This window comes from Lipotes vexillifer, unplaced genomic scaffold (assembly GCF_000442215.2).
Source record: "Lipotes vexillifer unplaced genomic scaffold, Lipotes_vexillifer_v1.1 scaffold104, whole genome shotgun sequence".
Classification (NCBI taxonomy): Eukaryota; Metazoa; Chordata; class Mammalia; order Artiodactyla; family Lipotidae; genus Lipotes; species Lipotes vexillifer.
In genome coordinates, this window is record NW_006789458.1 from 3,235,184 (window position 1) to 3,263,135 (window position 27,952).

Below are 27,952 nucleotides of genomic sequence, written 5' to 3' on the forward strand. Positions count from 1 at the left end.
AGATAACTTCAGTTACATGGGTGCAGACGGGGAATACAAAGGATTGCATTTAACAAAGCTATATTTTAACTAAGTAAGTTTGAAAATGCAAGAAAGTGAAACAGAATTCAGGATGCAAGACAAGGGAGTGGTTTAGATAATCAACTAAGGAACTAAAAATGGGTGAGGAGGGAAGTGAGAACCTGGTGGTATGTAAAATAATGAAAAGGTAATAGAATCGGCAGATCATAAAATCCATCGTTTCACAGTTAAATACCTAACAACGTTACACACTTTCTGAAATATGAATGCTAAAAAAAATCAAATATAGTATGCCAATTTATATTTTTTATTTGAAATACCAAAGTTTTAAAATACCAAAGATATTATACTAACTTACACCAATAAAGAACCACATAATTTCCCCCAACTTACCTCTGCCTATAAGGTACAGACTCAATCTGATTCTCTTTGAAGCCCACTGTTCCTTCCTGTTTCCTTCTTTATAAAATTCCTATCAAGCTTCCAGCCAATGGTTCACTATACTGTCTTGCAGACATTTAATTAATGTTAATTTGATGTCCTAGCTAGATGAATTACTTAAAAGTTAGGAATTATGTGTATGACTCTTCCTCACAGCACCTACAGCAGTGACAGCACATAAGGGTACACAGTAAATATCTGACGATTGAGTAATTGACCCATTGGTGTTTTTTGGTTTTGTTTTATTTTTGGCCTTGCCACATGCCTTGTGGGAACTTAGTTCCCCAATCAGGGATCATCGAACCCGTAGCCCCTGCAGTGGAAGCACAGAGTCCTAACCACTAGACCACCACGGAATTCCTGCCAATTGGCTTTTAATGTAAAGAATGGAGAACAGACACTTAAAAAGAGGGACAGTCCTGACAGAAATACTCAAGAGTGAACCATGGAGTAAAGGGACACAGGAAGAACAGAAAATGAAAGAAAGAATGCCCACTCTAAGGTTCACCTATTTAAGTTTTATTTAAGTTTTCCATTGTGGTGATGTCAAGATAATTAAGATAATAGACTTTAGAATACCAGATTCAAATCTAGCCTCTATCACACACTATCAGCTATTATTACCCAAGGCAAAGTACATTAAGCCCCAAGATTTTCTCATCTTTAAAAGCACTATGAGGAATTAAAAGTAAATTTTAAAAGAAGCATATTTTCAACACTACACCTAAATGAAGTTTAAATGCTATAATCTAAAGAACTTCTTAATGCTATAAATGTAAAAGCTATTTAAAATACTATGTATGAGGTTCTAAGTGGTTATTAATTACTGCAATTTATGAAAAGGAAAATAAAAGTGATTAATTACCATTCCCAGCAAACTACTAAAAAGTAACATTTAGAAAAGAATAAAATGTTTGTATTTATGAATATAATTGTTTTGGAAAAATATTAAAATAATAATAAAATGACATAAGTGGTTATTCACAACATGCCTGTTTTGACTAAATATGCTAAGTATTCATGAATCAACAACATATATGAAATGCCAATTATGGGCCAAGCACCAGATTCTGGGCATAGTAAGTAAGAAAACTGAGTAAGAAACTGTACAAGCTTACAGCATATACTAAGCTCTATTTTTAATCATTCTGTGTAATTATAAAGTAATATTCTACTAATGGTATAAAGGTTTTAATCAGGTCCTCCTGAAACCTCTAGCTCAACAAAAATGTTACATGTAATTATGGACATGAAGAATAGAAATAAACCTATATGTTTACAGGTTTCAGTATGAAATACTCTGTAAATCAATCCAACTTCTAAATAATACCCATTAGATTGAAACTACAGAAGAGAGAAGTGGCTACCAAAAGGGAGTCCACAATATTCAAGTGACAGTCGAGTCAACATCAGAAGAGAATATTCTACCACAATGCCTTAGGGTTTACTGCTGTGCATAAACAGATATAATTAAAGAGCTGAATCCAAACTCAAAACAGTTGAAACTTTAAATCACCATATTAAAATAGCTGAGCCAGTAAACAGAAGCACTTTGGGTCCTTTCATGTTAGCCATAACATGGAAACATGAACATATCATACAGTTCTCTCTAAAATGAAGAAAAATATGCCATGAAAGTTTTCAGAACATGGTGCATGTCTGAAAACACTTATTTTGAAGAGAATTCTTAAAAGGGACAGGGTTAATAAATAGGCTGGCCAATACTTCTTTAGAAGAATATTTTCCTTTTTATTATGTAAAGATTCCTAACTCAAGGTAGGACAATTTTTTTTTTAAGTAGAAATTTTGGATAAAGATTCTAAAAAGCTATTAACCAAATGATTATCTATGACTTCTGGAACAATTTAATATGCAGGAATAAAGCAACCATTCTTAGATAAAATGTCAGGTAGGTAGGTTTTATTATATCATAACCCGTGATATTTTTCTTTTCTCAAAAAATTTTTATATTGGAGTACAGTTGATTAACAATGATGTGTTAGTTACAGGCGTACAGCAAAGTGATTCAGTTATACACATAAGTATATATTCTTTTTCAAATTCTTTTCCCACTTAGATTATTACAGAATATTGAGCTGAGTTCCCTGTATTATACAGTAGGTCTTTGTTGGTTATCTATTTTAAATTTAGTACTGTGTACATGTCAATCCCAAACTCCCAATCTATCCCTACCCCCACCCCACCCATTCCCTCTGGTAACCATAAATTCATTCTCTAAGTCTGTGAGTGTTTCTGTTTTGTAAATAAGTTCATTTGTATCATTTTTTCTAGATTCCGCATATCAGTGATATTGTATATTTGACTTTGTTAGAATGACTTACTTCACTTAGTGTGGTAATCTCCAGGTCCATCCATGTTGCTACAAATGGCATTTTTCATTCTTTTTAATGGCTGAGTAATATTCCATCGTATATATGTAGCATATCTTCTTTATCCATTCATCTGTCCATGAACATTTAGGTTGCTTCCATGTTTGGCTATTGTAAACAGCATTACAATGAACATTGGGGTGGATGTATCCTTTGAAACCATGGTTTTCTCTGAATATATATCCAGGAGTGGGATTGCTGGATCATATGGTAGCTCTATTCTTAGTTTTGAAAGAAACCTCCATACTGTTCTCCATAGTGCTTGTACCAATTTATGTTCCCAACAAAAATGTAGGAGGGCTCCCTTTTCTCCACACCCTCTCCAGCATCTATTGTTTGTAGACTTTTTAATGATGAACATTCTGACTGGTGTGAGGTGGTATCTCATTGTAGTTTTGATTTGCATTTCTCTAATACTTAGTGATGTTGAGAATCTTTTCATGTGCCTCCTGGCCATCTGTATGTCTTCTTTAGATAAATGTCTATTTAGGTCTTTGGCCAGTTTTTTGATTGGGTTGTTTGTTTTTTTGATATTGAGCTGCATGTGCTGTTTGTAAACTTTGGAGATTAATCCTTTGTCAGTCATATAATTTGAAAATATTTTCTCCCATTCTGTGGGTTGTCATTTAGTTGTGTCTATGGTTGCTTTGCTGTGCAAAAGCTTTTGAGTATAATTACGTTCCATTTATTTATTTGTTTTTCTTTCTATCACTCTGGGCAAAGGATCGAAAAAGATTTTGCTGTGATTTATGTCAAAGAGTGTTCTGCTTATGTTTTCTTCAAAGAGTTTTATAGTATCAGGTCTTACATTTAGGTCTTTAATCCATTTTGAGTTTATTTTTGTGTATGGTGTTAAAGAAATGTTCTAATTTCATTTTTGTACATGTAGCTGTCCAGTTTTCCCCGTACCATTTATTAAAGAGACTATCTTTTCTCCATTGTATACTCTTGCCTCCTTTGTCATAGATTAACTCACCATAGGCGCATGCATTTATTTGTGAGTTTTCTATCCTGTTCCATTGATCTATCTTTCTGTTTTTGTGCAGTAACATACTATTTTGATGACTGTAGCTTTGTAGTATAGTCTGAACTCAGGAAGTCTGATTCCTTCAGCTTCCTTTTTCTTTCTCAAGATTGCTTTGGCAGGCCTTCCCTGGTAGTCCCAGTGGTTAAGACTCCATGCTCCCAATGCAGGGGGCCCCGGTTGAATCCCTAGTCAGGAAACTAGATCCTGCATGCCGCAACTAAAGATCCTGCATGCTGCAATGAAGATCCAGCATGCCGCAAGTAAAAAAGATCCTGCATGCCACAACAAAGATCTCACACATGGCAACGAAGATCCCGCATGCCATGACTAAGACCTGGCACAGCCAAAAAATATTTAAAAAATGATTGCTTTGGCTATCCAGGGTCTCTTTTGTCTCCATACAAATTTTAACACATTATTGACTGGGGGATTTTGGCAGAAACTAATGCCTGTGGCCGGTGATTTGTTATGTAAGTGAATACTTAAACACCCACATTTGAGTAAATATCAACAACTTTTTTGCACTTAATGTATTTATTTGAAATTCTGTACATATCTTACTAAAGTATTCTAGTACTTCGTTCAAGTGTGATACACAGTATAGCAGTCACCTCTGTGCAGAGGAACAGAACATCTATTACAAAAGAGCAGAACCTACACTTTCTGGTGGCATTTTTTAGTCCTGTGGGTATTATTTCCTCTAGAACATGTTCTTTTCTTTTACGTGATAGTCAACAAGGTGGATCTTTTGGGCGGCTCTTTTAAAAATGCCACAAGAAGGACCAGGTGCAGTACTACCACTACATTCACCAGAATGGTCAGTTACACATTCTCTAGCTACTGCTAACAAAAATTGCTTGTAAGTCATTTTACTCTGTGCATTAAGGCTACAATTAATTTTAAACGCATTGAATAAACCACAATTACTCAAATAGAAACCCATTTCCTTATACCATTTTCAAGTTTTCTGGAGGATACTGCAGTTCGCCAAAAATTGATCAGATCGATCAACTCCTTTCATATATTTATTATACTCTAATATACAAGTGGGCTTAGTTATCTGATGACCAGTCCTCCTGTCTTCCTTTCCTGTAGATGCCATGGAGGTGTCATGAATTGTTGTCACCAGGCGGACTAACCTCTTGTCTTTCCTTATAAGAATAACGTCTCCCTTCCATGTGAATGTCATTTCTCCCCTCTGTAGATTTTTAGATTTCTCCTTTAATTGGTTTGGTAGACCAGGATTCTCTCTTATAGTCCCACAAATTCTGGTTTTATTTTTTAACAACATTTCAGATGTGGACACACTGTTGTAATAACTATCTTGGTAAATATGGTGCCACGAACCAAGATAAGGTTGTAGGACTGATAATATTGTTTCTTGCAATTTCTTTCCTTCACCTGTGTAAATCTCAAGTTTGCATATATATCAGTTTCACATTTGCTATCCATCCTGACCAAGATTCCATATTTTGTACATTTTCCAGGATTATAGGTTTTGAATCTGAGTCATCCTCTCCACAAGTGATGGCTCTTGTTTGGGTATAGAGATGGAAAATAATCCAGAGGAGGTTTAACTTTTGAAATTCTGTCTGCAGGAAGCAGAGTTTCCAAGCTACCATTAAAGTGAAGAAATATCATTATTTGTTCCAAACTTCTTCTCATCATAATCTTTGGAAAGATAGGTGTTTCAAGTAAGGGATCAATCAACCAATATTCTTTCCAGTGTGACTTTATTTGTCCCATCAAAATTATTAACCCAAGAACCTTCTTCATGCCACTATTGGTTACATCAGTCCATTTTAAAGCCTTCTCATACTTCTTATATGATTTTTCATTCTGTTCATGATATAACTTTGAGAAGCAACCAACTTGAAAAAGTCCTTACCAAAAATTAATTCTGTTATTTCACTAACACTTTGCAGGTTATTACATTCAATACTTACACCTGACACATCTGTAAAGTCTTCTAATTTCATGAAATGTTATCTTCAATCCAATTCTGTAGAAGCAAAGGAGCATTCTCCAGCACAGTGGGTTTCATTTTCACTTTCTGAATCAGAATCAACTGCTAAGGTTTTTTATCTTTTTGTTGGGCTAATATTCACATTGTCTGAATCAGAACTATATTCTGAAGAACTATCATCTTCTGAGTCAGTAGTACATATGACACTTGGACAATCAGAGAAATTTCGGTGCATGAAATTCACCCACAAATTCTTCTTCACTCAAAATTTCACGATGCTTCATTTTTGAAAATTTTATGGTAATAAACTTGTGTTGATAATATACACAAGGTTAGAACAAAAACCTAACAGAGCAAAATGTAAATACCATTGACAATCGTTAAGTTGTAAAATGAACCCTTGATCAACTTTAGGCTTCTAACAACTTCACCCAGTGATATTAATTGTATTACTCTCTAAAAACGTATCGATACATCTCCAGTCAATAATGTTCGGGTAACAAAACACGTACTGATATGTCTCCAGTCTATGATGTGTTAAGATTTTTTTGTTCTAGTTTGGTAAAAAAATGGTAGTTTGATAGGGATTGTATTGAATCTGTTGATTGCCTTGGGTACTATAGTCATTTTGAAAATATTTGTTCTTCCAATCCAAGAACATGGTATATCTCTCCATCTATTTGTGTCATCTTTGATTTCTTTCATCAGCATCTTACAGTTTTCAGTGTACAGGTCTTTTGCCTCCTTAGGTAAGTTTATTCCTAGGTATTTTATTCATTTTGATGCATTGGTAAATGGGATTGTTTCATTAATTTCTCTTCCTGATCTTTCGATGTTAATGTAATCTGTACACAGATTTCTGTGTACAAATTTTGTATCCTGCAACTTTACCAAATTCATTGAAGAGCTCTAGTACTTTTCTGGTGGCATCTTTAGGATTCTCTGTGTATAGTATCATGTCATCTGTGAAGAGTGACAGTTTTACTTCTTCTTTTCCAATCTGGATTCCTTTTATTTCTTTTTCTTCTCTGATTGCCCTGCCTAGGACTTCCAAAACTATGTTGAATTGCAGTGGTGAAAGTGGACATCCTTGTCTTGTTCCTGATCTGTGAGGAAATGCTTTCAGTTTTTCACCGTTGAGTATGATGTTAGCTGTAGGTTTGTCATATTAGGCCTTTATTATGTTGAGGTACGTTCCCTCTAGGCCCACTTTCTATAGTTTTTATCATAAATGGGTGTTGAATCTTGTCAAATGCTTTTTCTGCATCTATTGAGATGATGATATATGGTTCAGTTTGCTGCTGTGGTGTATCCTACTGATTTGAGGACACTGAAAAATCCTTGCATCCCTTGGATAAATCCCACTTGATCATGGTGTATAATCCTTTTAAAGTATTGTCAGATTTGGATTGCTAGTACTTCTGTTGGGGATTTTTGCATCTATGTTCATCAGTGATATTGGGCTGTAATTTTGTGTGTGTGTGTGTGTGTGTGTGTGTGTGTGTGTGTGTGTGTGTGTGTGTGGTCTCTTTGTCTGATTTTGATATCAGGATGATGAGTTAGAATGAGTTAGGGAGTGTTCCGTCCTCTGCAATTTTTTGGAATAGTTTCAGAAGGATATGTGTTACCTCTTTAAATGTTTGATAGAATTTGCCTGTGAAGGCATTTAGTCCTGGACTTTTGCTTGTTGGGAGTTTTTAAAACAGTTTCAATTTCAGTACTTGCAATTGGTCTGGTCATACTTTCTGTTTCCTCCTGGTTCAGTCTTAGGAGATTGTACCTTTCTAATAATGTGCCCATTTCTTCTAGGTTATCCATTTCTTTGGCATATAGTTGCTTCTAGTAGTCTCTTAAGATCCTTTGTATTTCTTTGGTGTCCGTTGTAACTTCTCCTTTTTCATTTCTAACTTTATTGATTTGAGCCCTCTCCCCTTTTTTCTTGATGTGTCTGGCTAAAGGTCTATTAATTTTATTCACCTTTTCAAAGAACCAGCTTTTAGTTTCACTGATCTATTATTGTCTTTGTCTCTATTTCATTTATTTCTGCTCTGATCTTTATGATTTCTTTCCTTCTACTAGCTTTGGGTTTTGTTTGTTATTCTTTCTCTAGTTGCTTTAGGCATAAGGCTAGGTTGCTTATTAGAGATTTTTCTTGTTTCCCGAGGTAAGAGTGTATTGCTATAAACTTCCCTCTTAGAACTGCTTTCACTGTGTCCCATAGGTTTTGGATCATCATGCTTTTGTTTTCCTTTGTCTCTAGGTATTTTTTGATTTTCTATTTGATTTCTTCAGTGATCTATTGGTTGTTTCATAGGATACTGTTTAGCCTCCTTGTGTTTATTTAGTTGTAGTTGATTTCTAATCTCATACCATTGTTGTCAGAAGAGATGCTTGATATAATTTCAATTTTCTTGAATTTTCCAAGTCTCGCTTTGTGACCCAGCATGTGAATAATCCTGGAGAATGTTCCATGTGCTCTTGAGAAGAATGTGTTATCTGCTGTTTTTGGATAGAATGCTCTATAAATATCAGTTAAGTCCATCTGGTCAAATGTGTCATTTAAGGCCTGTGTTTCCTTATTGATTTTCTGTCTGGATGATCTGTCCACTGATGAAAGCGGGGTATTAAAGCCCACCACTATTATTGTGTTACTGTCAATTTCTCCTTTTATGGCTGTATTTGCCTTATATGTTGAGGTGCTCCTGTGTTGGGTGCATATATATTATCAATTGTTATATCTTCTTCTTGGATTGATCCCTTGATCACTAGGTAGTGTCCTTCTTGTCTCACCTTTAAAGTCTACTTTGTCTGAGTATTGCTACTCCAGCTTTTTTTTGATTTCCATTTGCATGGAATATCTTTTTCCATCCTGTCACTTTCAGTTTGTATGTGTCCCTAGATCTGAAGTGGGTCTCTTGTAGATAGCATATATATGGGTCTTGCTTTTGTATCCATTCGGCCAGTCTATGTCTTTTGGTTGGAGCATTTAATCCATTTACGTTTAAGGTAATTATCAATATGTACGTTCTTAGTGCCATTTCGTTAACTGTCTGGGGTTTGTTTTTGTAGGTCTTTTTTCCTCCCTTACTCTTTTCTTCTCTTCCCCAGTGAGCTGATGACTAATTTTAGTTTTGTGTTTGGATTCCTTTTTCTTTTTTGTGTGTGTATCTATTGTAGATTTTTGATTTGTGGTTATCATGAGGTTTTGATAGAGCATTCTATATATAAACAAGACTGTTTTAAGTTGCTGGTTTTTCAACTTCAAATGCATTTCCAATTGCCTGCATTTGTGCTCTCTTCTCACAATTCTTGGTTTTGATATCATATTTGTGTGTGGATAATTTCCTACCTTTACTGTGTGTTTGCGTTTACCAAAGAGCTTTTCCATATGGAATTTTTTCGTCTCTAGTTTTGGTCTTTTCTTTTCTTCCTAGAAAAGTTTATTTAGCATTTGTTGCAAAGCTGGTCTGGTGGTGCTGAATTATCTTAGCTTTTGCTTGTCTGTAAAGCTTTTGATTTCTCTGTCCAATCTGAATGACAGCCTTGCTGGGTAGAATATCCTTGGTTGCAGGTTCTTCCCTTTCATCACTTATAACATATCATGCCACTCCCTTCCGGCCTGCAGAGTTTCTGCTGAGAAATCAGCTGATAACCTTGTGGGAGTTCCCTTGTATGTTATTTGTTGCTCTTCCCTTGTTGCTTTTAATATTTTTCCTTTGTATTTAATTTTTGTCAATTTGATTACTATGTGTCTTGGCGTGTTGCTCCTTGGGTTTGTCCTGCCTGGGACTCTACACTTCCTGGACTTGGGTGACTGTTTCCTTTCCCATGTTTGGGAAGTTTTCCACTATTATCTCTTCCAGTATTTTCTCAGGTCCTTTCTCTCTCTCTTCTTCTTCTGGGACCCCTATAATGCAAATGTTCGTGCATCTGACATTGTCCCAGCGGTCTCAGGCTGTCTTCACTTCTTTTCACTCTTTTTTCTTTATTTTGTTCTGCAGCAGTGATTTCCACCATTCTGTCTTCCAGCTCACTTATCCATTCCTCTGCCTCACTTATTCTGCTACTGTTTCCTTCTAGAGTTTTTTTTTTATTTCAGATATTATATTGTTCATCTGTTTGTTTGTTCCTTAGTTCATCTACGTTTCTGTATCTTCTCAAGCCATGCCTCCATTTTTTCTTGAGATCTTGGATCATCTTTACTACCATTATTCTGAACTATTTTACGGGTAGGTGATACTTTTCAATAAAGTTTTTGTTACACCAGTATTTAAATTAAATAGATACACTAGCTACACTCACCTGACCAAGTTAAACTCTAAGCTGAATTTCAAACATCCTATTTACTTTTAGACCACTCTGAACCACAGATGACCAGTTTCATTCAAAGCTGTAATTACTCTGTAAACCTGAAAGCCAAATAAACAGAGGAAATGCAAGATGCTAAATCAAGAAAATACATACCAAAAAAATTTTTAGACATCACCTGTTCAGATTTTATTTAAAAGATTAGGTTTTATTTCAAATGCTTTAAGTGCTAACTATATTCTTTTAAAAATAGTTCCAATAACATCCAATGTGAAAAACAAACACATAATAATAGATTCTATTTATAATTAAACCACAAAGTTAAATAATGCTCTTTGAGTTATAATGACCATAAAGAGAGTTTATTTTTAAGGCCCCAGATATAATACTATTACAGATATTCTTTAAAAGAGGGAAAAAAATTTCTTTCTTTTATTTAAAGGTTTTACTATCCAGGGAGCAAAAAAGCATAGCACCCGATTAAGACTCAACACATCAACCTTAAAGAGATTTATTAATTCCACTGAGGGGATAATAGCTTAGGTGTGGCAGATACCCTGGTAGAGAGCAAGATCAGTAGAGGATATGTGTACTGCAAACACTATGTACCAGGCACTGCACTGACTAGAGGTTTCTAAATGTTAATTTCATGTGAAGGCCAAACCTAAGAGCTGTCATGTTATTATCCTCCACATTATAAATGAGAGAATTGAGACTGAAACTAGCTAAATAACTTGCTCACAAACACACAGCTTGTAAGTAACTGTATAAGGATTTACCTGAGGTCTGTCTGAATCCACATTCCATGCTCATCTGGAAAGAATACACTGTTAGGAAAACTGCCTTTAAAAAAAATCAGTAATCATCTGCAGATGAAAAGCCCTATCTCTTCCCTCCTCTGTGCCCTCCCTATGCCTGACTGTTCTCCCTTCTGTGACATCTTTTCTTCTACAAAGAAATCCAGGCTTTCATCTGATAATGTTTGAAGAGGGAGGTGGGCCCCAATGTATTTGCTCCTGGCTCTGAACACACCATAGGGATGGTTAGCGATGAGGATTACCCTTTGTAGGATACTGATGCTGCCACTTTTTGTTTCTCCAAGTAGGCAGGTAAGGGAAAGGTGGATTCAAATGAGGAACAGAAGAGAAAGAACGCAGCAAGGAGGGCAGCAGAGCCTCCGGATGTTTTCACTGCTGGATTTCACAAACTGCAATACCAGTAAAGCTAGCGGCAATACAAATTTTCAATTACTAATGATAGAAAAGTGGTTCCCAAACTTGCATTGGTCCAGCTGCATGTTTCTAGTGTTTGGGTCTGAATCATTTACCTATTACCCAGAGTCAACATATCCTTCTCCATATAAGGAAATAGAAGAAAAAAAAAAGTTATTTTATAAAATACAAAATTCTATACAAGAGAGGAGTAAGACTGGGTCACTAACATTATTTCCTCTCTAGGAGATGTTTTCACTTTATGATACATATTTCAAATTCTGACATTTTAATTATCATAAACCTTACTTCTTTGGTTTTAACATGGATACTACTTGTGGATTTAAACTGTATTTGAAATCACAACATGTTAACGTGAACTTCTCTTAATATGTTTTTCTTTAGTGAATATGGTCACCACAGATACCACCATTTAACAAAAGTACATTTAGAGCCAACACTTTCCCCATCAACATATCTCCATCTTGTTGGTCCACCATATCCTGCTTCTAATTAATGAAACAAATACTTCAAGAGTCTTCTAGAACAACTGTTCTCTGCATACCCTCCACATACTTGAAATTTCAGGTAAAAATACACTGTGGTCACGGTGGGACGATGTTTTAAGATAATGAAAATGACATGAGGCATTTCCTAACAGAGTTGTAAGAGTTATGTAAACATCTAATATACCATTAGGCAAGCTATTTTTTGGTTCTGCTTTTTGTTTGTTTGTTTTGCAATACAATAGCCATTAGAGTACAGTAAGCATTTTCTCTACTTACCTGTATGTCTGAAAATTTTTACGATAAGAAGTCAAAAACAGAAACTCCTTCCAAAATACTATTAGATTCTTTCCTCAAAGTATGTACCAAAAATGTCCAAGGAAATTATTTTTGAAAATAAAGTGTATATTTGAATACCTAAAATAAAGACCCTTCTAGTGAATTAAACTCATTGAACACAAGTTAAACTTCAGAATATTTCATTGGGCATTGAAGTTTAAAGGTATCACTACTAGAATAATCGATTTATTTTCTATCAACTTTAATTTACAACTTAAATACCTCAAGCTTCCATGTATCAATGTGACAATTTCTACTCATCTTCATAGTTGCTTATCAATGCATACCAGGGTAAACAAACAATAAATATACACATAGAGCAAGATGCACATGTACTGAATGCTGCTTTCCTTCCCTTTAAAAGACATTATTTACAAGAGTGGCCTTTGTTACATATTCCTTAACCATTTAGCTAAGTTGTGGTTTCTACCGGTCTCCTGAAATCTTCTCATCAAATACATTTTCCTTTTTCTCATTTTCATTTCTTTGCTGCCTCTGATGCTCCTGGCTCCCTACCTGTGAGTCACTCTCCCAGGCCCCCATGACACAGACTTGCCTGATTTTACCTGCAACTCTCTGACCATTCATTAATCTTCTTTCTTAAGGATTCTTCCTTAGAACTGAGCTGCTCCCTTATGCTGAGAACTTTGTGTTATGCTTTTCTTTAATGATAATTTTATCCTTAGTCAATTTAGATATTCATTAAACAAGTATTTATTGTGTGCTCACAGCATGCCTGACAACAAGCCAGGCACTGGAAATACAGCAGTGAAGAAAATGAAGTCCCTATTTTTCATAAAGCTTATATTTTACTGAGGAGATAAGTGGTCAAGCAATAAACAATTAAAACAATTTATAACATTATAGATGATAATAAGTACTATGAAGAAAAATTATGCAGGGCAACAAGTTAAAATGACAGGGAAGGTGGTACTATTTTAGAAAGACTATTTAGAAAGGGTATTCCTTAATGAAATGGGCAACCAATGCAGACATCTGTGGGAAGAGTGATCTGGGTTGAAGGAATAGTAAGAGCAAAGACCCACAGTTGGAGAGAGCCCACAGACATGTCTGAGAAATGGCAAGTCCAGTGTGACTGGAGTAAAGTAAGTTCTGGGTGTGGTAGGAGATGAGATCAAAAAGACCTTCAGTGACCTGGTAAGGACTTTGGATGTCATTCTGCAGAGTCTCTCTCATGGCTCTGCCACAATTATCACCTGACGTTTGATGACTCTTAAACCTGCCCCTCTAGTGCCAGCCTTTCCATCGAGCTCCATTTCCATATGGCAAAACTGGCATCTCTCTTTTGAGGACCTATTATGCCTCATTCTCAACATATCTAAAAGGGTGTTTCTTTTAATCTTCCATACTGAAAATTACAACATCAACACAATGTTTCCATTCATTTTATTTCTGTATCACCTTCCTAATCATCCAAGAAACACATCCTCAGTCGTCTTGGATTCTCCTTCAACCCAGTCTGCAACATTCATTGTAACAGTTCTTTTGTAACAAACCATCCCTTCTTTTCACTGCTAACACCCAACCGGAGAATTTATTACCAAAATCTGGATCCCTGAAACGGCCTCCTGGATGGTCTCCCTTTCTCCAGCCTTCTCTCCCTGTCCAAGTTGTCCTACGTACTATTAGCCTGATTAGTCTTACTCAAACTCATTTCAAAAGTTTCAACCCAGCCATAAACAGGTCTCTGCCTCTTTGTAACGGTACAAAAATACTTAATTTATAATTTAGTTTGATACACTGCAAGCCAAATGAACAGCATACATTGGGATAATCAGCTCATTCATCTCTAGCAGAGTAGAAAAAAAAAATCTCATCTTTGTGAACTTAGGTCAATAGGGAAACTATGCTTTCCATTATATATTTCTCCAAAATTCATTCTTTTTCAATAATTAACTACTAAGTCTTTATTTTAGCATATTATTAGCAGCTTAACCACAACATTAAGATATTACATGCATTATTTCTCACTTAATTCTCCCAATAAAGTTCTAAAGTATTTTCATCATTTCCATTTCACAAATAGAAAAAAGAAAATGAAAGCTGTCTGATTTTTAAGTCACTTGTTCAAAATCATCAAGTCATTAAGGTTGTAAAGCTGAGTCTCTGATCCAGGCTTTCTAGCTCTATAAATTCTTGGATCTTCTTAGTATGTCACATATTGTTTTAGGAATGTTAGCTGCTTATAAGAGAGAAGGAAACTTTTATTTATTTATAACAAGCTTTATTTATATACTTCACTTTCAAGTGTTCTGCAATACTACAGTGATAGAAACAGGTGACATGCAGAGTACTGAAACAGTTTTCCCCCAAAGAAAACTGGCCAAAGTTACATTGGAAAAATGTCTTTCTGTCAATATTAGATTATTGATACAAAGCTGAGAGCACATTTGAAATATTTATTGACCAAAATGTTAAAAACCTAACATGAATTAACATGTAACTAGAGTTATCGGAATCGGAACCTCTTCAGGCTTGTCAATCTAAGCCAACCTTGTTGATTCCTTAGTCATGTAAAATAATCTAGCTATAAGAATAGAGAGCCATTAGCAGAAAAACAGTAGAAATGTAAGTTCCTAAAGGCACAGAAATCCCAAAGAATTTAGGAGGTAAGAGTATATCTGTAAATAACACCGTTTAACAAAAATATTTTAACAAAATGTCCTATTTCCATAGGACGATTGTAAAGCTCAAAGGAAACAGTGCAAATGGAATAATGTTATAAAGAATTATATATTTTAATTACTTTATAAGAATATCCTATAGAGACAGAAACTTTATCAGTGTGCTTTTGGAGGCAATAACTGTTGCTGGTTGGATGATTCAATTAGCATGAACTATTCTGGCATGTTTCAAAAGCACTGCCATTTTAAAACATTAAAAATGTCTAAAAATGCAACCATAGTAATAGTGCACGGGTTGGGGGTGAGGGAGAAAGACAATGACAAATTGGTCCAAAAGGACACTGAGACTTCATAGTTGGAAGACCATTGTGCTGACAATTAGTAACAGGAAGCAGAGCACAAAACAAATGAATGAAAAAAGCTGAACTTGCAATGAAAGACCTTATTATAGTGCAGAAACATTATTGTAATAAAGGGGCAATGTACTCTCCTCCATAAAACTTTCAAACAGGCACCCTTGCCTCTTTTTTCATGCTCTGCATTTCATTTTTTCATTAGCATCTGCTTGATTATGTATTATTTCCAACCCCAAAGAATGCCTCTCTATCCTTCCTAAATTCCAAGGCTTAAAGGTCCTTCCCCTGACTGTGGCCTTGAGCCTCATTTAACTTTATTCAAAATATAACAAATGCTTTAAAATAGCATAAAGATGTAGGGGGAAAAACAGAAAGGCAGCGATTTAGTATATAACTGCAGCGGGATAAAAAACGTGTCCCTCAAATCTAGTTTGTTAAAAATGCAATGATAATGTAATTCGTACTAATATCTGATGATTCTGCCTCTAAAAATTAGTGTTTCTCCTATGACTTCTTTGATATAATTGGAAGAAGAAGGCTGAAATCTTCACCTACTAAATTCTCTGCATTAAGCTACAGTTTCTTTAAATGGAAATATCCAAAAGCTCTGAAATATATTTTCATATACTAGTTGAGAATGACAAGATTTGATCTATGATGCTAACATATAATCTAGTCTAGGGGCATGGAAAACCCACACCTTCTGAACTGCCTATGCTAGGAAACCTCTTACCTGAAGACACTACAGCAGCCAGAGATGTTTTAGTTAAGCAGTGGTGTGAAAAAAGCACTGCCCTTGACACCTGAAAGCTGTGGGTTTAGCTTTCAGTTCCAAAGTTTATTAGATGCATGACCACTGGCAAATTCTATGAGCCCAGTTTCCCTAGCTATAAAATAGAGATATTTTGTATCCTGAAAAAATGTCAGCAGGACTAGTAATATACATATAAAGTGCATAGCACACAGGTGCTCAACAAGTGGTTATTATTATTATTACTTCTCAATAGACTGAATGTTCCAAGAAATTATTATCTGCTGCTGATAGGCAAATCATTGACTTCTAGAAGAAAAGACTTCAGAGATTCTTCATTCCAACTCCTTCTCATCACAGATGATAAAACACCAGGGTGGTGAAGTGACTGGCCCAATATTACATAATAAATTTCTATCAAATAATCAGCCACCTGGCTACCACCTCCATGCTTGTCCCTCTGCTTTAGTATAAATAAATTTCACAGTTAAATAAAATATACCTCTTGAGAACAATGAGAGTCTGCTATTAACCTACTGTTAATAATACTTGACATATAACGAAGTTTTTGTGGTACTGAATATACATTACTTGAAGAGTGTCATCACCTCTGAACCCCATTTACGATTAAATGCATTCAAGCCGGGTGTTAGTCCAGAATCCAAATCATAGTTAATTGTTCCATGTACTTGCTTTGAGACTCTAGGAAAGTTTCTTAATCTCTCTAGGTCTCAGTTTCACTATTTAGTTTGTTTTTTTTAAGGTAATATTCATTTCATGTTTTTCTTGTCATGTTTCTGTAAATAAGGCACCTCATACATAGTAGGCACTTAAAAAATGTTAGTTCTCTTCCTTTACTTCCTTAAGTCTCTGTTAATGTCATATGTATTAATTATACGTAAGATGGGATTATAATGGGCATATAATCATTTTTTAATTTACAATTTTGGGATGTTTTTTGGCTGCAACATGCAGCCTGCAGGATATTGGTTCCTCGACCAGAGCAGTAACAGGGCAGGGTCCTAAGCACTGGACCACCAGGGAATTCCCTAATTTACATTTTTCAAAAAGTAATTACACATAAAGCTCTACTTTTTAGAAAAAAAAAAAAAATTAAGTTAAAAAACAAATATTAAACAAATAAGGCAGCTAGGTTTTATTTACATTTAACTTAACCAAAAATAATCTATAGAAGTAATCAGGTGATAAATGAGTATACTCAGAAATGTGTGTAAAAAGAATTATTTTTACTCTTCAGATATGGAAGGGTATCATAGAGGAAAATTCTAGGATCAGTAATAAGATAAAACAACAGTACAAGGATCCTTAGCACCAAAGGCTAGCTGAGCGTTATACACTCAGTAACATTTTATTTGAAAAACTGAAGTATATTGACCTATTAATAATTAATTTAATATTAAAAAATTATACGAAAATCCACCACAGCTGCTTATTACACACAGGCTGCAGGTGGTTATCCTCCCACCCCACACCCAGTAATCATTCTGCATTCACACCACCTCAGCTCTCTTATACAAAATAAGTTGGATTTTGAAAAAATAAACAGATAGATGATGCGCCCCTTTCCAAGCTAAAAGCTACAGTTCAAAATATTTTTAGCTAAAAAAAAAGTATTGACTTTAAGATGATATTTTAAAATAGAGTATTTATTTGCATCAGTAAGATTATTTTTTATTCTACTAGAAGAGAAGATAAATAGCAATGTTACTACAGAAACTGCATGTAAAACGCCAAGTAAGCAAATAGGGGACCGAATGCCTAACTCTGACACTAAGAAAACAAAGTATCTGGTATAATTATGGCATTCTGCTAAATATTTCAATTGCCATGTTTATTCCTATCATTTATCCTTCTTTCTCCTTTGATATTTTTCACTCTATACAGGGATAAAGAAATAACATATCATCTGGAGATTTCATTCATATCTGAGGATTTCATATCATTTAAATTAACAATAAGAGATTCAGCCGAAGTTTCTTAGAAATAATTTTTTCAAATTATTGTTATTCCTGTTACCTGGAATATATGCCATCTTTTGAAATCTTACTATTTCTCCAAACAATCTCAATTTTCAATGAGGCTTTTCTTGATGATCTAGTCCTTAATGACACCTCCCTTTCCTAAACTCTTACTGAATATATTAATTATAAACTTACTTCAGAACTGAACCATCAAAATACCAATCACAAAATACCAACTCCAAGGGTTTGTGGCATATTTTTGGTACTAGATTATAAATTCTTCAAGTCCAAGAGCTATATCATATGTCTGTGGATTAATGAAATGAACGCAGGCTTTAAGGTTAGCATTCTGTTACACACAGGTTGAAATTCTGGCTCTGCCATTTGCCAGATAAGTGACCTAAAGCAAGTCACATAATCTCTCTCAGTCTCTTTAAAATGGAGAACATAATACTTACCTCAGAATGTTGTTGTGAAGATTAAATGAGATAACATATGTGAAAGGGCCTGGCACATAGTAACGCTCAAAGAAAGGTTGGTTTCCTTCCTTATTTCCTTCTTTTTTCCCTCAGTACCTGGTACAATGTTGAGAACACAATAAACCCTCAATAAAAACTTTCTAAATATTCATTTGAACTTAGATTTCCTAAAAATATGTTTAATTATTAATTGTGATAACTCCTATGTTTCCAAATTGTGTCACTTTAAATCATATGCACATAAGGTAAGAAATTTCAAAACAGAACAAAGCGTGTGAGGTTGTTACTTAGGATGATGAGAAAAGGAAGTAAAGAAAGGTAAAAATATTTAAAAACAATTTAATTTAAAAGTATTTAAGAAGAATTCAGTGAAAATTATTACATGTATGGTGTTCTTTACATAAGTATCTTTGGATAAGTGAGAGTTGATTGCTGACCTTAGGGGAAGTTGAATGAGGGAGGGAGGGAGGGAGGGAGGCAGAGAGAGAAGGAAGAAGATGAGAAAGGTAGGAAGGGAAAAAGAAAGGGATGAAGGAAGGGAGGAAGTAAGGTTGGTTCTGCTGGGATCTCTTTTATGTCCTCACATTAACGTAAGCTATTAACATTGATCACTCCTTGCCTGGCTTCCCCTAAAAACAATCCCCATTGCAAACTCCATCTTACAAAAATGCAATTATCTAACGGGAGAACCAAATTAATTTAAAATTTTTCCACAGTGGATGGTAACCAAAGGATCCTCTTAGAACAGTCAGAAAGATATTTGAGGATTTATTACTTTTATTAAAAAACAAAAAACTTCTGACTAAAACTTCTAATTAAAAGAATTTGGTCTGCATCCAGTTCCTCTGAGGTCAATCCAAATGGTGCTGCCCTTTCAGCTGCAGTGATGTCTTCTTCGTTTTCCAGAAAGGCTATGGGCATGGTTTAGGGGTCTAGCTCATGTTGTTTAGTTATAAGAAAGACTAGCCTCTACAGACAATAGTCTTCGGCATTAAATAAAACTGAAAATTTTCCCCAAACCAAACAAGAGCTGCTGGTCTCAACTTCAACCTCGTTGTAGACAGGTTCTACTTAAAACTTGTAATGGTCTTTAAAGAAAACCCAATAGAGTAGTTTCCACCCTACTCCAATGTAACTTAGCTGGAGAGGGGAAAATGGCTGCCAGTTAACTCAATTAAGAAAATATTACTGAGCATATTCTATCTTATGTTATTACTTTTATTTGTATAGCATTTATAATTTACAAAGTATTTTCACTTATATCATCTCATTTAACCCTCACCATAATCCTGAGAAGTGGATAACCTCACGTTTAAAGATGAGAAAAACGAAGATCAGAAAAGTTATGCCATTTGCCCAAGGTCACATAGCTAGTAAAGTAGCAGAACCAAGACTCAAACTTAGGTCTACTGACTCCAAGTCAAATGACCTTCCAATATACCAGACCTTATAATAAATGGTACAGGAAAATTTTAAAATGAGAATACACAGTGATTGTGCTCTGGAAGTTTATCATTTCCCTTGATTCTACATAATATCCCATAGTAAGTTATATGCTGATGAATGGGGCTGAGAAGGTAAAGACTACAACTAAATAGATTAGCTCTAGAGTAAATCAGAAAAGAGGGGTGAGAGATCATCTCTTCCTGTATTAGGGGAAATACAGGCTCTAACCAAAATCTGAGCAGGTCACCTGCAGTACTATAATAAAGGAAGTATTAAAATCGTGAGATTATCTAATAGGAAACTCAAATGATACACACATAAATTTATGTTTATAAAGGACATGTAACTGATTAAATCTTTCAGCGATACAGAGGGTTGTTTTCACATGTAGGAGGAGCTGGATTTGAAACTCTAAATCCATTAAAATGGGATTACACATTTTCTTTTGTGCACATTCGTTGTACAATGTAGAAAAAAGGAGGAAGGAGTAGAAATTCTATTGAAAATTTTTTTCTTATCAGATTGAAGTGTGACTTGAATGAGAGGAAGGAAATATGTGACTAAATATGGCATTATGCTGTTTAAAATTTTCTAAAAACTATATCCTTTTAAAGTGATTTTTAAAAAAGGTTCTCTCCACTCCCAATTCTAAACTTGGTTTATGGGTTAAATTTTGCAAATATATGAATATAGTACCACCCATAAAAATGAAGGATAGGAAGAAATTTTGATTAAATTTATAGTAATTCACTTAATTTTTAAGTAAGACATTCCTTACAGTGAGATAGATGCACCTAGTACCAGATATAACTGTCTGTTTTCCTAAAAATCTGAACCCAATTAGAGGGGAAAAAAGCACCAAATCTTCAAATGATCAAGTACATAAAATAGTCTAAAAATCACTCAAAACAAAAGCAGGGTTAGAATTCCACATGCAATTGAACCTAATAAAATCTATCAATTTAGGTCCTAGGTCCCAAAAATGTATGGAACATTGAGGAGTAATAGAAGAAAAAAGGAATACTTGAATATATACAGTATAAACATAAATATGAAAAAAATTCATCTTCCTCTTGTGAAAATGGAGAAAATTTAAGATTCTTCTGAGCAATATGATATTTGCAAGGGAAGATTTTTTTCTGAAGATGAATCTATCCTATGCATTGCTTCCAAATACTCCAGAGAGGAGAATACTTGAAGGCAAGAGATCTATTAAGAGACTATCAAAATAATCCAGGGGGGGAACTGATGAAGAAGTGAACTAGGATGATAGCAGTGAGACTGGAAAATAGGGAAAATAAGACAATCCCTAGCTGACTGATTGACTCATGGTAGAAAGAGCAAGAAAACTGTTCATCTATGGATGAATGCCTTCTACTGTACACTATAACCATATAGGTTCTTTTTTAATCAAACAGTGATTGGACACCTAATGCTCAAAAGCCACCAATGGTTTGCTCAAAAGCCACGAATGGTTTTCAACGGGTTTCCATTAAAAATATCAAACTGGTATTCAAGATCTTAACCTGATTACAATTTATCTAATCGTAACGTTTTTTTCCTCCAACAAAAACTCTCTATCCATCTAGCATATTGCCTATACTATTCACAAACAGGCTACTCCTTAATTCTAGACTTCATATTTGCTTATGTTGTTAACCTCACTGAGAAAGTCTTCCTTCTTCCAAAAACCTAAATATCACCTGTCCTTCTGGGCTCATGTTAACCTTATCTCATGTGTAAATTCTTATCTAGTCATCTTACCTTACCTTTACCTACTCTCTCAACTTCTACAGCATTTATTTTCTATAAAATTCATCTCAATTTTCCTCCCATTGCTATATGCTCTATTCAAATGTGTTCCAGAGTCAAAGATAAATTCCTACAAACAAAAATTGTATTTTATACTCCTTTTAGAATCTAGTATGGTTCTAATAATCAATAAGCCCTTTAAAAGTAGGCTATTCTGATCTCTCATAATCCTTGTATACATTTATATAGCATAGGGTTATTTTAGATTTACAGGATTCCTTTTCTAGATTGCAGACTTTTCTATTACGTGTTGTGTAAGACTAAGAATCAAGTCATACACTATTTCTCTATCCCCGTGAACAACCACAATGAAAGCATTAGTAGGAATCAATTCATTTTTCTACACATTTAAAATCTCTGAGTCTAATATTTATTCAGAGGTAAAAATGGTTTTTGGTAGGTTAAAGTCCCATAATTCCCTTACTTTCCTTCAAAGAGAAGAAGAAAAACAGATTAGTGAGTAAACATGTCATTTCACTTTTAAAACTGGCCTACGAAGTTCAGATTGACCAATTTCTTTTTTAAAAGAGATAGAAGAAGATAGAAGAAAGGTTTCAGAGAGGAAAGGGTGGGCCAGTTTCTGCAACATGGAATAAGGGAGAATTCTAGTAGGTGCTCCTGGGGACACAGGTTGGCACTTCTCCCTTCCCACCACTGTGAGGAGGAAGGATTAGATCAAAAGGAGGATGAGCCTCAAGACCTGAGCAAATGTTCAAGTTCTCCATTGGGCATTTGTTCCCACTTCTGAGTTGGGCTAATAACTGTCAAAATGTCAGACCATGTCTACTAACTGGGTAGACAAGCTATTGTGCTCAATGTACCTTTGAAAATAGCTTTGCAACAATGCTTGTATGTATCCTATATTACTATTCAGTCAAAGTGTAATGTTTCCTATGCCAAGATAAATCTCAATATATAATTAGTAACTTACCTAACCATAATTCTGATTAGAGATATAATTTTCTTGAAAAAAATATTATTTTACTTCAATTTCTATAGTATATTTAGAAGGCAACTACACATATAGTTCACATTTGTTCCACCCAAAAAAGGATAAAGGTCAAATACTGTTATCCGCATTTTATAGGTGTTGGAGAGTTTGCAATCCGCATGCCAAAGGATATTTAGAATTTAAGACTTGGAATCTGACCCAAAATCAGATCTCAAAGCTCTAGATATGGAAAATGTCACAGAATGGAGGCGGGGAATTTGGGGGGGGCGGTGCGGGCCAGGGGGCTAGCACAGAGCGGGAGATAACACCTAAATGACGGTGGAGAGATTTGAGTTTTAAACTTGATACTTAACTACCACTACCTAGTAGGGCAACCTTAAAAAGATCACTGAATTTTCAAAGGCTTTTTTTTTCTCATCTAAAAAAGAAGAAATCTAGACTAGATGTTTTCAGACATTCATTCAAAAACAGTTATTAAACCCTAGTATGTAGGCACTAGGAGATATAACACTAGGTTTTTTCCCCTAAAATAACTCACAGATTAGTGGACGAGACATACACATGAACAAGACAACCAAGAAACAACGTGATAACAACAAAAGATAACAGCATTGTTAAGAGCAGAGAGGAATAATTTAGCAAGGAATGAGGATAGGGATTTAAATCTGAATTGTCTTAAAGGACGAAAAAAAAATTATTCCAGCAAATAGAGGACAGAAGGACATTCCAATCAGAGGGAACAGCAAAAACAAAGGCTCAGAGTAGGAAAGCAGCATAGTTTACATAGGGAATTATAAGCAGTTCAGTACTGCCAAGGTATAATTGGACAGCAAAAGAGAGATGAGGCAAGAGTTGAAAGCAGAGGCCAGACTGAGGAGATCTTCATGTGATATAGAAGGAATCTGGACTTTATCCAGTAGGCAATGCAGATCCAGGGCAGGGCTTTCACAGGGTAACAGCATAGTTAGGATTTAATTTTAGAAAGATCACTTTGACAGTCATGTGAAGGAAGAATATGAGTGGTAGGAACTACAGGCAGAGATCTATAGTTAAGAATCTATAGCAGAGATGATGAGGGCTTATTCTAGGGTGATTACAGAGAAGGACATAGTTAAAGAAATAAGCAAAACCAGCAGGACTAGAAATGAATTGGGAGTGGGGTGAAGAGTTGAAGGAAAAAAAAAAAAAGGCATGGAATAGATCCAGGTTTCTGCTCAAGACAGAACTGAGTTAGTGAGACTTACAGGGGGGAAAGTTGACAAAATTATCTTCAGTTCAGCTTAGGATATGTTGACTACAAAAGAATATCTAGGTAGAGATGTCTAGCAGTCAGTTGAATATAGTACCTTAATGCTCAGAAAAGAGGCCTGCCCTGAAGATACATAAGTGTGGGAGCAGGCTGCATACTAGGAGTAACTGAAACCTTAATGTGAATGTGACCATCCAGGGAGAGGGTACATAGTGAGAACAGCCCTTGGCCAGATCCAGTTAGATATCAAAATGCATGCAATAGGCAAAGGAAGAAAACCAGGAAAGAAAAGCATCCTAGAACACAATGGGAGAGATCATCCCAAAAAGGAAGTAGTAATCAAAAGTATAAAATATATCCCTGATATAAATTCAGGAAAAAAAGAACTGAAAAATGTCTACTAGTCTTAGCAATTAAGGGGTCACTGGAGAACTTACTAAAAGTGGTTTCAATCAAGTGAATAAGAAAGCAAGTTAGGCTGCAGTGGACTGGAAAGTAGAAACAACTAGTATAAAGACTTATCTGTTTGGAAATTTTAAATCAGAAGAAAAGGAATTTGAAACTTCATGAAGACTGGAAAGATCAATTCCAAGTCCCTTCTAGTTCTCATACTTTATTTTTTTCATATGGATAAAAAACCTATTTTGGTAAAATTTCATTAATACCCACAAAGATTAATTTTTGAAGTACCATTTTTAATTATCAGGAAAAATAGGGGACTCATTGTAGCTATGAATGGAATACATGTGTATATGTAACATTTCCCAAAGTAGCTTCGAAATACCTTGTATTTCTAGTTTCTTTTTTCATATAAGAGTATCTTTTTTCATATACTAAAGTGGGCTAGGACAAAAGGGAAATTATTAGTGGAGTAACCCTCTCTGGCTCCAACTGTTCCTTCTCTTAATATCTCATGAAAACATTCTTTGTTACCCTCTGCCTGGAATATCCTTCACCTCTATTTTAATTTGCTTAATTCCTACTCACTCTTCAAGGGCCTGCTCAAACTCCCCTCAGAATCACAGAATGTTAGAGACAAAAGGGCCTTACAAATTCATTGAATCCAGATGTTCTCACTATGCTGATGAAGGGACTAAAGACCACAGCGACTCAGAGAATGACCTGCCCAAGGTCATACTCATGGCTTTTGGTGGAGCTTAAATTTGAACTATTTCTTCAACCAGGGCCCATTTCATTACACATTATTTCCTCAGATAATTATTAGTTATAAAACTTACAATTGCAAAAAGTCAGGCGTTAAAAATAATCAATTTAAAATAGTTTATTTAGTATAAGATCCACATTAACACCCTTCCAAAAATTAAGGAGCTGGTCTATAACTTCACTTATTAGTTTGAGTCAACTATCCACAACTACTTGATTATACAAGCAAAGATTACAGATGTCGACTAATATTGATTTCATGGATACGTTGACTGTCAGTCACTAAACAGGTTTTCTCCTCAAGAGTGCAGCATTTATTTCAGCCTCTGCCAGTGGAAGTGTCAGAGCAGATGTTGGCAGACTGTGACATACAGTATGTCTTTAAAACTTGTTGAGGTGTGAAATTTCATAAGGTCAAAGAATGCTGAATTTTGATCAGCAGATACAGGAGTTCTGTACTTTATAAATTATTTCAGACAAACCAATAATAGCATTTGCTAGTAAAATAGAAGAAACTAAGAAACCATACTGGCTTTAGGTCAGATATGATAATGTATGTTGCTTATGTTTTAAAAGCCAATTTCTATCACTTTAAAGCAAATGCTTGCACAAAAGATCTTTAGAAAGAAAATGCATTCTTAAAGTCAATACAAAGTACAAGATATTATTTCAATTGACAATAGGATTTTTTAAATAATTTTCTTCTGAAAGAAAGCCATAAATTTGGTGGAGAGAAAAATAATTGTCTTAATTAATACACAAATACAACAGTATTCTCACTTTTTAAAAAATGAAATTCCCTACGGAACAATCCACTTATATAAACAGAGAATTTTTTTTTTTTTTTAAGTAAGACTTCACAAACTCTTTGGTTTATTGTTTTACCTTATTGTTTAAAAAACTGAAAGAAAGTATCCATAAAAAAGACTGGGGCCCTATATAATGATAAAATGACTTTTATAATATTCGAGGATTTTTATTACCTTGCATTTTCTGATGTTGCTATTTATTATATTTTAAATTTATTTTTTGCTTTAATTTTCCCTCACATCTTTTCTAAATGTGGCTAATAGATAACAACATACAGCCAAAATTAAAATTAAGAATGGTGTCTAGTTAAAGATTTTATCCCAATGGTACAAACTTTATCTCTTACACAAGTTTGTTTTAAGTTAACACAACTTTTAAAATGCTCTACTCCTAAATTAACACAGAAAACTCCTTTCATTGATTAATCAGTAATTTGAACAATCTGAAAGCCTGGTCGTAACAATTATAATCATCATCTTTCAGTTTATTTTGTGCTATGTTCAAGCAAATATACAATTTCTAAATAAGTTTAAATTACAAACATTTTTGTTAGATATTTGTAAGGAAGAAAAATTTACTACAAACATAAAATCTCCCCAGAAAATAATGTCTAATGTAAACCACTTGTTTCTTATCATACAATCAATCAAAAGAGCTAAAATTATGATAGGAAACTTTGATTAGAGATGCACTAAGTACTGCAACATCTTACAACCAAGTTCAGTCCAGCAACCAAGTTCAAAGGTCTTTGTTTACACTTTATAGAGAAAAACTTGAGGTATGTATTTAAGGAATTGTTTTTATCACTTTGTTCTAACTATAAAATATATTAAACTATTTTGCATTATATAAGACCACAAATTATCGATAATCCCTATGCTAAGGAACTGAAATTCTATCCAAGCTGAAAATTTCTCTGCTATTAAATACAAACCTAAACTTTTTCATAGGCTTTTCATATACCCCATGATATGTGACACATAAGGCCATACAAATAAATAAATACAAGGTGAATCAACAGTTATAATTAACTTACTTGCTACTGAAAAGTTGTTGAGGGGATAAGGTAAATCCACATCTTGGGGTTTCTCTTTATATCCTATGAATGAGCCATCTGTCTTCAAAAGGAAATATCTTGGCCTCCAGTTTTTTATATATTCTCCTACATGAGGAAAGCATGCATGTTAATGCTGGAGGAAAAAAGGAACAGCAGCTTTTATGTGAAAAATAAATTATGGTACAATATAAGTCCTACAACACTGGCCTCCAAAAATTTAGATAGGCAATTTTCTTTTAACTTAGTTTACAAAAGAAAATACATAAGCCTGCAATTAAGATTCAATAAAAACCCAAACATGTTTTGTTTTTAATGATTTCACACTTTGATAATTCATTTGCACCATTATTTCTTCAGAGAATCATTCAACTGAGTACACATTTTGTTCAGTTTTTCATATCAGATGGTTGTTAGAGCATATTTTCAGCCGTTTTAAAAAGCCTTGGAAAATAAATCATACACACAGTATCAAGGAATTTCAATGAAAAAACACATCATAAGAGGGACATGAAATAGATGTTTCTCTTCCATGTACCACAACTAATTGTGTCATTTTTTTAAAAGAAAAGGAAAAATTCTGTTTTCATTGTTAAATCTTGATCGTAACTTGTTTAAACAACATTTTATTGTTATGCATGAGAAAAAAACCGTACAAATGCTGTAAACAAGTCACGGAAATGAAAGAACATGGGTTAATAGAGCTTAAAAACCATACACACACTCATACACACAAATGTAATAACTAAGAACACATGGTAGTGCCAAGCACATAATAGTCAATAAATGTATATTTTATCAGATTTTGATATAAGCTATCACCTAGTCACCAAAATATAAATGTTTAACAACCGGATCACCATTTGCTTACTTCATACTTCTTTTAAATTTTAAGCAACAAAGGTGTTCCATGATACTCTAAGAGCTGGAAGGCTCCCTGGTCTCAATTTTCAGTTCTCTACTGGATATTCCTACCTGGCTTTTCAATCTCAAGTGCTTAATCACAGCACTACAAAAATTTGAAAGCAGTTCAGCTTTCCCTA

General features: G+C 34.5%; 1 protein-coding gene across 4 annotated transcripts in view; it reads right to left on the minus strand.

Moving 5' to 3' along the window:
* Nucleotides 1–27,952, minus strand: part of AKT3 (AKT serine/threonine kinase 3) — a 391,132-nt gene that overhangs the window by 221,438 nt on the left and 141,742 nt on the right. For 3 of the 4 annotated variants that reach the window (XM_007462635.1, XM_007462636.1, XM_007462634.1), the window contains one exon: nt 26,892–27,017. In XM_007462635.1, coding sequence (XP_007462697.1) covers nt 26,892–27,017 — 126 coding nt within the window. Of the gene's footprint in view, nt 1–26,891; nt 27,018–27,952 lie in introns of those variants that run through there. The other variant, XM_007462637.1, reaches the window with a different exon arrangement.